The 16,100-nt window shown below is 34.2% G+C and overlaps 1 protein-coding gene across 3 annotated transcripts in view; it reads right to left on the reverse strand.

The window, feature by feature from the left end:
* Positions 1–16,100, reverse strand: part of Chm (CHM Rab escort protein) — a 251,328-nt gene that overhangs the window by 177,274 nt on the left and 57,954 nt on the right. For all 3 annotated transcript variants that reach the window (XR_015445585.1, XM_087196648.1, XM_004868870.3), the window contains exon 3: positions 126–198. Coding sequence is in view for 2 of the 3 variants with exons in the window: in XM_087196648.1 (XP_087052774.1) it covers positions 126–198 (73 nt within the window). In the remaining variant the exon portion in view is untranslated. The remainder of the gene's footprint in view (positions 1–125; positions 199–16,100) is intronic.

Here is a 16,100-nt window from a genome sequence, read left to right on the forward strand (position 1 = left end):
GTGAGAGCATAAAAATAAGATATCAAGCCTATATTAATGTAAAGATTAGGATTTTCCTCAAAGTAGAGATATTATATGACACAATATATAGCCCAGCAAATGAAGAGATCAGATAAGAACTTTACCTGATATTCCTTTATCCAGGATAACAGTCCTGAAAAGCTAAAACTGGCCCAGTTACCTCCATAGTAGCTTCTTCTATAAAAATAAAATAAGAGCAAAGAAAATCAGTAAAAGTTAGCAATTGCCATCAACCAAACCATCCTTGACCCTTAAATTAATTTTATTTTCTAATACTGCTGCTTCAAGAGCTCAAAAGTTCACATAATTGTGATGTTAACATAAGAGAAAGTAATAGGCTGAAATAAAATTGAGACTCTAAGATCAAAGGAAAAATTCTGTTGTATTATGAGTTAAAATTATCTTTGGTCTCATTAGTTTCCTTTCTTCATCATGTGAACACTTTCTCATAGCACTGAGCAGGTAACATGACTATATATGACTCCTCAGTTCACAAAAATACCTAGAAAGATATCCCTAATAGCTCTCAAAAGACACACACACACACACACACACACACACACACACACACCCCTAACTGCTGAATTGTTTGTAAGCAGTTACATCTCTGTCATCATCACCTTTCACATCAAGAAGTCTCTCTCTCTCTCTCTCTCACACACACACACACACACACAAATGATTATATAAAGCAGATAAAGTGGTCACTGTAGATAAAATAAAAGCAGATCTTGGGACATAGTTATTCTTATCAAGATGTGATAAATACAATAGGAACAAAATTCCCTCACATAATTGTGTTAACCAGTATTCTTTAATATAAAATCCTGTGATGATCACTCTATTTTGGATAACCCAGAGGTCTCCTCAATAAGGTTGGGCAAACTTGGCAGACATTGGACTTAAGTGTAGAATTTTTTAGCAACAAAAACTCTAATTTTGCAATAAACGTTGGTCTTTCCAGTCCTTTCAAAGCTAGTCATATTTAAGTGACTCCATCTGACATTTGATCCTAAGTACAACACACATTTCAATTCTAGTGCTAAAAATTCTTGGTTTTATTCTCATTTTCATTATTTGCTCTGTATCTTTAATGAAATAAAAATCCATAAAAGTTCTTTAAAGGATGACAAAAATATTTTATACTCCAATTTTTTCTTTCATAATGTTATTGAACACTGTCTCAAAATTCTGATATAATTCTCCTCAATTAACTTGATATGGATCGAAGAATATTTTATCAAGTAATTATTGCTTTGCTCTAACAGAGAAAAAGGTGAAATTAAACACTAGCTACAGAAGGTCTGTTGGTACAGATCACTACTTATACCTGATGACTCTTTCATGGATAAAGTAAATTCATACTTATCCTAGAATCTGCAGGGGCCTTTAAAATGTAAATAGAATTTCAGCTACATTACTAAACTACTATTTCTAGATGGTCACCCCTTGCTAAAATATTAAAGTGCAGAAACCTGGAATCTGTGATGCCTGCATCAGAGAATGAAAGAAGGAGAAAGTGAGCAATGACAAGTATAGAAAAGAGGAAGGCAAAGAAATGGATATTAGCAGTGCTGATTTTCCCATAGCAGTTTATAACCTCCTCTCCTTTGCCTGAGAATAATACACTTTTGTGATCACTTTCCATCCTCCAAACATAACACTCAACAAAGCCACAAATTACTCTGGATATTGAATAAAATGCACTGAAGTCACTGTCTTTATATTTTCTGTGAGATAGTTAGATTTCTTTTGATTGATCACAAGGTAATAGGTGAATAGTCCTGGCTAACAAATGGGTTAAAACTTCAAGATCAACATAAATTCATTTTGGATGGATATATATATATATATATATATATACTGCTAATAGTAGCTATAAAACTATTGATACATTAGACATTAAAATGAAAATCTCCACAAAATACATCATTTTTACAATGGAGTGATCCAGCCAAAAGGTAGGAGTAAATATTCAAAAATATTTTGAACTAAGCACTGGTATCGAGAATAAAGAACTGTTTCACCTTAATAAAACAAATATTCACTCACATGAAAATATAACCTCAAGAGAGATAGTTGAGGAAAGAGTGGAGGATGAGTAGGACAAGACAAACATAAAGGTAAAAAGGTCACCCAGCAGCTTTTTGGATGTCTGTCACTGGCTCACCCAAGCCTCCTTACTGTGTATTGCTTGGCACCCTAGGGCAGGGCAGCCTAGGGCTGCTCTCATCTCAGTCCCATGTGCAGTTGGCTCCCCTTGGTCACTTTGGTCTTTGTACAACCTCCACTGTTTCACCCCCACTGGCATTTTTCTATCCTGTCCCGATGTGCTCGGGGAGGGAGGGATATGCTGTTCCATTCTGCGGGATCTTCAATCTCCTCTCCAGGGGATTAATTGCCAACAGTTGCAAGCTGATGCTAAAAAGAATAATATTAGATTGACTGGGGTCAATGAGAGAGAGAGCATGCAAAAACAATACAAAGCCTGTTCAAAGAAGTACTGGTAGAAAATTTCCTAAACATGGAAAAGAATTTGATATGCAAATAAGTGAGGCATACAGAACTCCAATGAGCCATGACCAAAATAAATCCACACCAAGGCAAATAATTATCAAGACCCCAGAAATGCAACACAAGAACACAATATTAAAAGCTGTACTCCCAAAATCATTTCTGGAAGGAAGTATTACCCTGATACCAAAACCAGAGAAAGACTCAACTAAAAAAGAGAACTACACACCAATTTCTCTAATGAACACAGACATAAAAATCCTTATTAAGATACTGGCAAACAGATTGCTGCAAATCATCAAAAAGATTATACAACATGACCAAGTAAGATTCATTCCAGGAATGCAGGGATAGTTCAACATACACAATTCAATAAACATAATACACTGTATCAACAGAGTCAAAAATCACATGATCATCTAAATAGTTGCAGAAAAAGCATTTGACAAAGTCCAACATCCATTCATGATAAAAACTCTACAGAAAATTGGAATAGATGGGCTTTACCTCAATCTGATAAAAGCCATCTATGAGAAATCAACAGCCAAGATCATACTAAATGGTCAAAACCTAAAAGCTTTCCCCCTAAAATCAGGAACAAGACAAAAATGTCCACTATCACCATGCCTATTCAATATAGTTCTGGGAACAGTAGCCAGAGCAATCACACAAGAGAAAGAAATAAAAGGAATAAAGATGGGAAAGAAAGAAGTTAAATTATCATTATGTGCAGATGACATTATACTTTACATAACAACCCAAAAAATTCCACCAAAAGACTTCTGGATTTAATAACCAAATTCAGTAGTGTAGTTAGATACAAAGGCAACACTCAAAAATCAATAGCATTCCTGTACACATACAACAAACTTGCAGACAAATTAGTGAAACAATACCTTTCACAGTAGCATCAAAGAAATGAAATACTTCGGAATCAATCTCACAAAGGAAGTTAAAAGATCTTTCAAATGAAAATTACAGTACTCTGAAAAAGAAGATCGAGGATGACATCAGAAAATAGAAAGATATCCCTTGCTAGTGGGTTGGAAGAACCAACATAGTGAAGATGTGCATATTCCCAAAATTGTTATATATATTTAACACAATCCCAATCAAAATACCATTAGCATACCTCACAGAACTAGAGAAATCATTCCTAAAATTCATTTGGAATCAGAAGAGACCTAGAATAGAAAAAAAAAACAATTCTGGGCAACAAAGGCAAGGCAGGAGGCATCACAATCCCTGGTTTGAAATTATACTACAGAGCTTCTGTGATAAAACCAGCACGGTACTGGCAAAAAAACAAACCTGAAGATCAATGGAACAGACTAGAAGATGCAGAAAGAACCTCAAACACACTCAGCCACCCTACCTTTGACAAAGAGGCCAAACATGTTCACTGGAAGATAGTCTCTTTAATAAATGGTGCTAGGAAAACTGGCTTCCTACATGCCAAAGACTTGTTCATTCAAGAGATGCAAATGAAAACATCGCTGAGATTCCATCTCATTCCAGAAAGAATGGCTATCATCAAGAAATCAACTAACAACAAATGCTGGTAGGGCTGTGGGGAAAAAGGACCCTTCTCCACTGTTGGTGGGAGTGCAGACTGATGCAACCACTATGGAAATCAGTGTGCAAATTCCTCAAAAAACTAGGATTAGAGAACCGTTTGACCCAGCTATTCCCCTTCTGGGTATCATCCGAAAAGAATTAAAAGCATCACACCACAATGATATATGTGCACTCATGTTTATAGTGGCACAGTTTGTAATAGCTAAATCTTGGAAACAACCCAAATGCCCATCAACTGATCAATGGATAGAAAAGATTTTTTATATAATGGAGTACTATTCAGCCATAAAGAAGGATAAACTTGAGGCATTTATAGGTAAATGGATACATCTTGAGAACATACTTTTAAGTGAAATAAGTTGAACACACATGTGTAAATATCACATTGTCTCTCTGGTGTGAGAAATTGAAAGCAAAAATAAAGACCAAAAAGAATAATAAATATACTGAAATAGGAAGAAATTATTCAAAATTATACAGATGTGATACTTTGTGAATACTTAAAATGTTTTAAGCAAACAAAAGACATAGTATTACTAAAAAATGAACTGAGATTACCAAATGAAAATGTATTCTTTTTAGAACATGATACAGTGTATTTACCATTGTTATTCTCTAATAATTTTTGTGCTGAAAAATTATTCTTTCATAGAATGGCTTTTATATTTTATTAATATCTGCTTGTGTTATATTAAAATAAAAATTTTTTAAATGTTTTTAATTATAAAAGTATATGCATTTGTATTATGAAATGGTACACTTAAGGTTGTCCATTTTGCTGTAAATTTTATCTCAACAAAAAAGAACTACAAACAAATATCAAACTCTTGTTATGTATGCTGAAGTGTTTAAGACTGAAGTTACTGATACGTACAACTTACTTTGAAATACATAAAATAAGATGGAATTATAAGTGAGTAATACATTGACTATATGAATTGTTACATGAAATATCAAATACAATAAACTATTAACTGTAGAATCTAGGTACTACAAGATAGTATAATAAGGGCAAATAAGAAAATAAATTAATTACACACTGTCTTCACTGACATGAATCAGTAAAACAATAGAAAAATAGTACTGAAACAGTAACTCAAGGTATTTCTTATCCTTTATATTAATGTTTACTATTGAACATGTCTCCTAACAAAAAAGAAATAGATTACAGTTAGGTACAAAGTTGAATTATGAGCCAGGTAATCCTAGCAAGTATGGAAGCTGAAGCAGAAGGATCACAAATTCAAACCCAGCCTGGGCAAATTAGTGATTTAACAAGACTATCTCAAAATAAAAAATGAAAGAAGAGTTGGGACTGTAGCTCAGTGTGAAGGCCCTAGGTTCATTACTCAACACCAAAAGAAAAAAGAGAGGGAGAAAAAGCCGGATAACATTAAAATCACTAATTAGAGCTATTTAATTAAATGTTAGCTACATTTTGCCATTATACATCATAAGTATAATTCATTATTGAATAGCACCAGGCATAGCTACATGACACTAAACTACACATCATATTGTAAAATGGCTTCTGTAAGCATGTGTAAGAACAATGACAAAAGATGGAGCTATTGACATTCAGACACATTCATCTGGGAATCATTTTAATTATACAAGAGTTGAAAATATTTTCAGGCAGGTAGCCAATGTCATCCTAATTTGCTCAATGAGAAAAGAAAGAAGCTATAACTCAACCTCTAGATGGCCCTTTTCTACATTTACCATTCCTAAATTGCTTTTCCTAAAGTATGAGTAATACTACCTTCCACTGAGACCATTTTTAATTTTCAAAGTTGTTTAACGGAATTTTCCAGCTTTGTGAGATACGTAGAAGTGGTGTTATTATATAGGTAAAGATATTGAGACTTATTCATTTAGATATTAGTCACCAGTCAGGGACACACAGCTACAAATGGCAAAAACGCAATTTAACTTCGGTTCACCTAAACACTAATCTTGTCTATCACAACACACAAACTCCCAAACTTTTAAGCTAACCAACATCATCTTTCCTTCAGAATAATGGTAGCTATGCTTCAATGAAGCCAAACACTTAGATACTGAACACTACCTTGCCCTAATGACTAAATTTACCTGTCTCAAAATGTATTCTATTAATAACAGTAATAGGTGCTCCAAGAAAAAATAATGGCAAAATAAATTTGAAAAATGTTAAGTTTAAGAAAGTTAAACTTGGGGGCCGGGGATTTAGCTCAGTGGTTCCGCTGCCTGCCTTGCAAGTGCAAGGACCCAAGTTCGATCCCCGGTACCAAAAAAAAAAAACAAAAACAAAGTTAAACTTCAGGACCTGGGCTCTTCTTTGTTGATAAGTTTTTAATTACATTTTCAATTTCATTGATATTGGGTTATTTAGAATTTTTGTATCTTCTTTGTTCAGCTTTGGTAATTCATATGTATCTAGAAATCTGTCCATTTTTTGTTTTTCATCTTGTTACGAGTACATGTTCTTGAAGTAAGTATTGATGATCATCTGGATTTCCACAGAGTCTATTATGATTTCACCCTTTTCATTTCTGATTGTATGAATTTGGGTCACTTCCTTTTTTTGATAAGGTTGGCTAAGGGTCTATCAATTTTATTTAATCATTCAAAGAACCAACTCTTCAATTCTATTCTTTGTATTGTTTTCTTAAGTCTCATTTACATTAATTTCTGCTCTGATCTTTAAAATTTCTATTCTGAGAGCTTTGGAATTGACATCTTCTTTTTCTAGAAGTTTGCAATTCAACATTAGGTTAATTGAACTCACTTTGTTTTCCTGATATAAGAGTTCACTGCTATAAATTTCCCTCTTAGGACTGCTTTCATTGCATTCCATAGGTTGCAGTATATTGTGTTTGCACTGTCATTTAATTGCAGATAATGCAGATTTCTTCTTTAATTTCATCTGTGACTCACTGGTTGTTCAGGAGGGTGTTATTTAATTTCCATGTGTTTATGGGCTGTTTGTGGTTTCTTTTGTCATTGATTTCCATTTTCATTGCATTATAATCAGATAATATGAATGGGGTAATTCAATTCCTTTGCATTTGCTTAAGCATGTTCTATGGGCTAGTATGTGGTCTATTTTGGAGAACATCCAATGTGCAGCTGAAAAGAATGTGTATTCACATTTTGTGGGGTGGAACACTCTGTAAACATCTGTTAGGTCCATTTGTTCAACAGTTTGGTTGAGTTCTAGTATTTTGTTGTTTATTTTTTGTCTAGTTGATCTATTTGTGACAGTGGGGTATTGAGGTCCCCCATTACTACTGTATTAGTGTTTATTTTTCATGTCCATTAGTATTTGCTTTATATAGTTGGGTGCACTAGTATTTGGTGCATATATATTTATGATTGTCATTTCTTCCTCTTGGATTGCTCCCTTTACAAGGATGTAGTGGCCTTTGTCTCTCTTAATTAGTTTTGGTTCTAGATATTAGTCCTTTATCTAAGGGACTACTGGCTAAATTTTTGTCCCACTCTTTCTGTTGTATTTTCACTCTGTTGGTGATTTCTTTTGCGGTGCAAAAACTTTTTAATAGAATGAGATCCCAATTGTTGATTCTTTGCACTATTTTCTGTGCAGTCTGGGATTTGTTGATGAAGTCGTTACCTAGCCCTGTGTCCTCAAGAGTTCCACCTATTCTCTCTTCCAGCAGATTCAGTGTTTCTGGTTTAATATTTTGATCTTTGATCCATTTTGATTTTAATTTAGTGCACGGTGAGAAACATGAGTCTAGTTTTAATCTTCAGCATGTAGCAAACCCATTTTCCCAGCACCAAGTATGAAAGAAGCTATCTTTCCTCCAGTGAACATGCTTGGTCCCTTTGTCAAAGATAAGGTGGTTGAGTGTGTGTGGTGTTGTTTCCGCCCTTCTAGTTTTCTAGTGATGCCCGCCTTTGTTGCCCGGAATTGTTTTTGCTATTCTAGATTTCTTCTGGTTCCAAATGAATTTTAGGAATGTTTTCTCTAGTTTGGTGAGGTATGCTATTGGTATTTTCTATTTGGTATTGGTATTTTGATTGGGATTGCATTAAATCTGTATAACAATTTTGGAAGTATAGCCATTTTTACTATGTTGGTTCTTCTTATCCAAGAGGAAGGGAGGTCTTTCCATCTTCTGATATCCTCTTTGATCTCCTTTTTCAGAGTACTCTAGTTTTCCCCAGGTACGTCCTTTATTTCCTTTGATGAATGGATCGTTATGCATATTTAAATGGTACAATAAAATTAATTTTAAAAAGAAAGTTAAAAATGATCTGTTCATAATATAGCTTTTCACCACCATTAAATATGGTAATATCTATTATGGATCTCAACAATGGAATACAGGAGTATGTGATTTTTCACAGACCAAAAAGCTTTAAAAAAAAAAGCATGTTGAAGGATTAGAGCTTAGCAGAATGTATTTTGAGAAATGCTGTAACTTTTGTAAAAGGGAAAGAGAAAAATATATATGTTGAGCTTGGCATTTTACATTCACTATTTCATTTAGGCTTCACAATAATGGTGACAGATGAGTGCTATATTTATTACCATTTTACAATTAGGAAAACCAAAATGCTGAAGTGTATTGCCCTAACTCGCTCAACAAGGAAATGGTGAAGCCGAGACTTAAGCCTAGAGCATAACTATTCCCAAAGCCTAAGCTCTTTCTGCTATATACTACTGTCTACTATAACCTACAAGATCCTGGAAGCTGATTAAAAGTAAAGGCAGTAGGCTCTGTTTACAAACACTAGATGGAATAAAGTCTATACTTTATTTTGTTACTCCAATTTATTTCTATAATAAAATGAGATACAATAATACAAGAATAATTTTATGACTATGTCTACTTTCATTTCAGAGTTTAGAACTATACATTTCTAGGACCTAAAGAAAAGAAATTTTATTGCCTATCTTACATTCAATGTACACAGAAATCTTCATCTGTGTGGTTGGGATAGAAAAATAGTAGTATGGATCATCTACTAGATACTTTTGATTAAAATATTCCATGTATAGTAAACACAGTTCTACTCCAAATGGCAATACCCTAGGCCAATTAAGCCCTTTGGAGCTCACATCTCACCATGATCTGCCCTGGGTGCTGGACGTGAATCTATAGGATTTAATCTTTTCCTTGCTGGGTTACAGTCTTTGGCTCAATTCCTTTCTATTCCCTTATTCCTCCCTTTTGGAATGGGAATGTTTACCCTGTGTCACTGTATATTGGAAATACTTAACTTTGTTTTTTATTTTTACATGGGCTCAAAGCTAAAAGTTTGCCTTGAGTTTTGGAGGAGACTTTGGACTTGGAATTTTCAGCAATATTGAAACTGTTATAAATTTAGAGACTCTTAGAGATGGATTAAACACATTTTGTATAATGAAACAGATGTGAACATTTGGAGGGTGTAATTTTATTGTTTAGATCTAAAATGTACCCCAAAGTCTCATGTTCAGAACTGAGGCCTGGTCAGAAGGGATGAGTCACTGCGAGTGTGGCTTGGAAGGGTGTATTCTTGTCTCTGGCTCTTCCCTTTTCTCTCTGCTTTCTGGCCACTACGCAGTGAACAGCTTTCCTCAGCCATACTTTTCTGTTGTGCCATTTCTTCTTTGGAGCCAGTTACTATGCACTAAATGCACTGAAACTGCAAGCCAAAATAACCTTTCCTCCTTTAAGTTTCTGGTATTGAGTATTTTGCCACAGAGATAGGAAAGTGACTATCACACATACATTCAATAATTAGTCAATTGCCTATCTGTCTCTTTGTTTTTACTGATACTTTCTATACACAAAATACTAATTCTCAAACCTAGTATCATCTCCAATATGTAACCTAAAGCAGTGTGCTTCTATAGATTTGCACATAATTCTGAGTTCTGTCTCCATGTGTTGTCAATGAATTATATGAATACTTCCTCTGAGTAGCCTGTCATGTATAAGTAAGAATGGTAACTAGGTCCTGTTTGAACCCTTAAGTCATAGTAATAATTGATAACTAAGGAAAATTATTACCACTAACATGTTGCTATTAATCAAGGCTTTAGGATCTGACAGAGCTGGGTTAAAAATCCCAGCTTTGCCTCTTGACTAGCTGTGTGACCTCAGTCAATAACCTTACAGCAGTTACTCTTTAAAACCTCATTTTCCTCATCTGTAAACTGACAGCACTTAAAGCAGTGTCTGACACATGGTAAGATATCAACATCATCATCACCATCTCCTTGCAACATGTGAACCCAGGAGAACACAGAGGAGTTTCCAGTGCCTTCCTGTTGGCAGTTAACAGAGTGTAGTGCCAGCCAGGCACTACTGTGTTTATTGGTAACTCTTGGAAGGAAGAAGGGAGACAAGTAGGAACAGGAACACAGCTCAGTGGACAAATTAAAGGATTGAGGTCCTCTAAGGCTTTTTCTATCCTCTTCTTCAGAGTGTTGACAGCTCTATAAATTTAATGCTCCTTTGTCATGGTAAGGCAAATCATAGTCTACTGCATTAAGAGAGAGAAAGAGAGAGAGGGAAAGAGAAAGAGAAAGAGAGAGAGAGAGAGAGAGAGAGAGAGAGAGAGAGAGAGAAAGTAGAGGGACAGGGAAAAGTTTAAAGTTTAAACCTTTACTGCTATAGATCACTCATTTACATTTCTCAATCTCCCAAGGAGTCCATAGTAAAATCAAAGCACTAAAAGAAAATTAAGTAGTAGGAAAAATATAAAAGAAACACATTTTTCTATTTTCTTCTTGAAAGAGGAACAAAACAATCATAAAGTGTTCAGGGCATGGAGGTAGGAGGAGGTTGAAGTAGTGAAAAAACATATATATATTCAATTATCTTTGCTTGTAGTTCTCTAGTTCACATGAAAGCTATCCTAATTCAAACCCACTGAATAAAATAAGCTATAATTAGTAATGTCAAGAGAGAAGTTAATATTTCTTGATTTCTACAAAAAGCTGTATCAATCTAGCTTTTGTTTGAGGTTTATGGAGAAAAATTCCTTACAATAAGAATTGCCATGTGAAAGTGAAGCTCTTATCATACGGATTTCAGGGACCTAAAGATAAAATGTGATTTCTGTTTCAAGACCATACAAATTCATAAACAGCTTCCAAGTACTTTTCCCGACTCTGCCTTCCAAAACAGAGGCCGAACAAATTCCTTTTTTTCCCACATTAGTGCATATTGGTTATAAATATAATGAGTTTCATTTTGGCAGATTTGTACACATACATAATATACTTTAACCATTCCCCCATCACTCCTTTTGCCCCACCCTCACCTAGTTTCTTATATTTGAAGGGAATTCAATGTGGATAATATATTTTAGTCAAATTCACCCCCCCCCATGACCCATGCTTATTATTCTAAAGAAAAAGCTTTCATTGAATGTGCTACATTTTCTTTTCAGACCTTCCTGGCCACACCTCAACTTTTTATGTGTAACCCACTAGACCTTCACAAGGACTCTTAGTAACTTAAGCACTAGTCTCATTTGACAGTGTAGAAAACATCAGTCACATAACTAATCAGTGACAGGGTCATGACTTGCACCAGGTCTTCTGATCATAAAGCCCAGTATGTGTCTGTTTCCCAATTCTACAGCACAAGTTTTACCATCAAATGGATAAAAATTTAAAACCTAGATGTCTTGGACAGTACACTGACTGTTAGTAGCGAAGAATATTCAGGGAAAGAAGCATTATTTGCCCATTAAGTTTGTTCAGATCATCTAGCCATTGTTCTATGTGCACTTTAATTAATATCGCTGAGGATTAAAGGTAAGTCCTAATGCCCAAATTATGTTAAAAAGCAAAATAGTACATTTATAAATGTTCTTTAGTTAAGGTTTAGGGATAAGAGTCTTCTGGAAATGACCTTTGTTCAAGTTAACTCTTGGAGCTACACACAGTCCTGAATTTAGTCACTAGAGTAAAGAGGGAAAAGGGAATTTGCTAGTAAGGGCTCTTCACTAGTACCTCCATATGTGGAAGATGGTTTTAGATTATAACCATAGGTCTTTGCATGCAGTTTTGGTAAAGTACTTCAGTTTGTTATGCACAAAGTTCATACTGTACAATATTTAAGCTCATTAGATATCTTGAGGTGACACAATGTATGGTAAAAAGTAGAGATAGCGACTTACCCAATTTGTAAATATCTTTTTGTTATAATTGATAGAAAAGATATATAACAGATATAGAGCTGTTCTACTACACCCAGGCAATATATATCAGGACTTGTTCTTAGGCTGGTAGAAGGGTAGAAGAAAGCATATAAGAAATGTGTGAGTGCTGCTGTGTCTCTCTTCTGACTGTACTATAAGAATATATTTGTAATTGAATTGGAACCTATCTTCTTGCTAGTATTTTAATATTTCTAATAACTCAGAAACAGTATGTTTAGTGTACTCTGTTTCTTTAGGTCTCATTTAATTAAGGATAAAGGTAGTACACTATCTGTGGGAATTTTGTTATCAGTGACATTTTCATTCACAAGAAAGGCATGATTACAATTTTTTCTAACAGACTGAGTTGGTGTATTATATTCTTGGTTATTAAAAGTACTCTTAAAGCTTTGGGATTTTGACTAGGTGAATATTCATGATATGTGGAAAACTGTGACACACTATATGATCTTATTCACACAAAATGGCATGTTGTCTATGTACATGTGGGACCTAGAAGGATATATCGGATTAAGCTGCATATAAATGTGAATAACTTTGTTCTTTGCTTCTTGTGTTTTTGTTTCTTGTAATGTACATGTTAACTTTTTAAAAATAAAAATTATTTTTAAAACAAAATACATAAAATATGGTTCCTTCCCTCAATAGACGTGATACTGGAAAAGATATTCCAATTATCTGAGTACGTTTCATTATCTGCAAACAAATCCAATAAGAATTAAATAATTTAGCATTTAAGAAGTACTTAGCAAAGAACCAATGAAAGAATAAACTAGCTATTTTTAGATCACTTTATATCTAACAGAATAAGGCATCTTAAATACTAGATTTAGCTTCAGCAAATGAAAATCACATTCACAAATTAGTCCATAGATATCATGAAATCTGTCTACATGGGGGAAATAAGGGAAGGAGAAAATAGGGTAACACCTATACGTTTCTCTTTCTTATAGGAAAATACTATTTTCTTTCTACATGATAATTTTCTTCTAAGTGAGGTTAAGTTTTCTTTATTTGCCTTTCCCTTTTTGGTAGTCTTTTAGATTTTAATAAAGTTTTTTGAATAAATATTTAGTAGTTATATTTTATCCTGTTATCAAAATCTAAATTCTCATACAAAAACAAGCTTAAAGTCAGAAAAGTGATCTAATTTTATATATTTGAAAGAGCTTCAACTAAATTTAGACTATCAGTAAGGGCTAATCTTTTAATTATATTTTAATTTATTTGGTTTTTATAATTTTAAAAATGATTTTTATGAAAAAATAAAACAAAATTTCCTAACAAAATAAGACAATAACAATAGTTAATAGACTGTGTATCATCTCTAAAGAAGTTACTCAGGCTCAGCATGATGGTGTGCACCTGTAATCCCAGTACTTGGGAGGCCAAGGCAGGAGGATCACCATGTTTTCAAGGCCAGCTTGAAATACTGAGTTCAAGGACAGTCTGAACTACATAGTGAGATCCAATCTCAAAAACAAACAAACAAACAACAAAAAAACCCCATGAAGTTACTCCGAGTATAAGACAAAGATTCTCTCACAAAGAAGAAATAAACACATAACAGCACAAAATTACCTTTTCAATGAATTAGGAGAAACTAGTAGTATAAGTGAAACAAATTGGTGTATGCTATACTAAAACTTTTCTGAAACAAAGAGATAATTTGGGAGATTCTTTGAACTTCTTCCTAGTTACTATATATCTTCTATTTTGCTCTTTATTTGTATAAAAATTTCTTTCAGTTTCTTACATAAAAGAAAACATTCAATATTTAATCTTGTATGCCTGACTTGCATTACTTAACATTATGTTCTTAAATTGCATCCACTTATTTATAATACCTCACATTTCTTTATAGAAGAGTGGGATTCCCTTCTGTATAAATACATTTTTCTTATCCTTTCACTTGCTGATGGACTTATATGCTATTTCCAAGATCTACTTATTATAAACTGCACTGTTATAAACATAGGTATGCATATATTCCTTAAATATGCTGATTTTAACCTTTTGGGAAGATGCCTAGAAGGGGGATAGCTAGGTCAAATGAAATTTCTATATTTAGCTTGTCTGAGGAATCTCAACACTGATTTCTTTTTTTTAAATTTAATTTTATTGGTACATTTTAGGTATACAATATAATGACATTCATCATTGGAAATTTGCACCTTTACATAATCTCTCTTGGTTCTTATTTTTTCCCCATTACCCTGTGCTCCCTTCAACCCCTCCATCCCTCCCAATTTACAAAGACTTTCTTTCCATTTTTCATTTTCTCGTATTAATTCCATTCCATTCTTTCCTTTCCGCGACCACTCCAACTTCCCCTTTGCCCCTTTTCTTCCTGTTTCACATTATATATCATGCCTTTTACTCCTTATTTACACTTTCAGTTTCTCATACTAGACAAAATATTCGGTATTTACACGTGTGTCCTATTTATTTCACTGAAGAGTATCGCCTCAATGTGCATCCATTTGGCTTATAAATGTCTCTAATTTCTCATTTTTTATGGCTGAGTAGTACTCCTTTTTATTTAAAAAACACATTTTCTTTATCCAGTCTCCAGTTGATGGGCATTTGGGCTGTTTCCAAGTTTTAGCTATTGCAAATTGTGCTGCTATGAATATGGGTGCACATATATCACTGTGATATGATTCTTTTAATTCTTTGGAGAAAATATCCAGTAGGGGAATAGCTGGGTCAAATGGAACGTACAGTCCTAGTTGTCTGAGGTATCTCCATACTGATTTCCACAGTGGTTGCACCAGTCTACACTCCCACCAGCAGTGGAGCAGTGTTCCTCTTTCCTTTTGAATATAGCGTGTTTCTTGTATGCAGCATATTGTTGGATCTTGCTTCGTGACCTATTCTGCCAGTCTATTTCTTTTGATTGGTGAATTGAGACCATTAACGTTGATGGTTATAACTGAAAAGTATTGACTTATCATTGTCATGACTTTTTCTTTTGGTTGGGTTCTCCCACTTTACATTTAATTTCTTGTTGCACCAGATGGGTTCATTCTGCTTTGCTTCCTGGGGTTGTGATCCTCATTGTCTCTTCCTAGGATATTGTCTAAAATTGTTTGGAGTGCTGGTTTGGTATTCATGAAGTTCCTAAGGTGCTCTTTGTCATGAAAGTATCTTATTTCTCCATCAATTTTGAAAGATAGTTTTGCAGGGTACATCAATCTGAGTTGGAGGCTGTTTTCTTTTAGGGCTTGGAATACATCACTCGAAACTCTTCTTTCCTTGAGAAGTCTGCTGTGATTCTGATGGGCTTTTCTTTGTATGAGATTTGTTTCTTTTCTCTAACTGCTTGTTGAATTTTTTTCTTCTGTTGGGTTTCTGGAATTATATGCCTATGTGTAGATTTTTTTTTTTGATCAAGGCTATTTGGAGTCCTCTATGCCTCACTTATCTGTATGTCAAGTTCTTTTCCCCTGCTTGGGAAGTTTCCTGGCATTACTTCTGTGAAGTTTTTTTTATGTTGTCTGCACTCTCTCCTGTTTCTTCATTGACTCCGATAAGTCTTATGTTATTCTTCTTTGCATCGTCTAGCAGCTGCTGGATTGATTTCTCTTGGTCCCTTACTAATTTAAAGAAATTTCTCTTTTCCTGGTCACTAATTGCAATCTTACCTTCTATATCTGAAATTCTGTCCTCACATTGGGTCATTCTGCTGTATAGACTTTCAATGGAGCTTTTAATCTCCTGGAAATCTGTGTCCATCTGTTTTATGGATTCCATTTGTTTCCTATATTGGGATTCCATCTTCCTCAGCTCCTCTGTTTTGTTTTGTTTTTTTA

This window comes from Heterocephalus glaber, unplaced genomic scaffold (assembly GCF_053883595.1).
Source record: "Heterocephalus glaber isolate CG9 unplaced genomic scaffold, H.glaber_assembly_v1.0 deba00001613, whole genome shotgun sequence".
NCBI lineage: Eukaryota > Metazoa > Chordata > Mammalia > Rodentia > Bathyergidae > Heterocephalus > Heterocephalus glaber.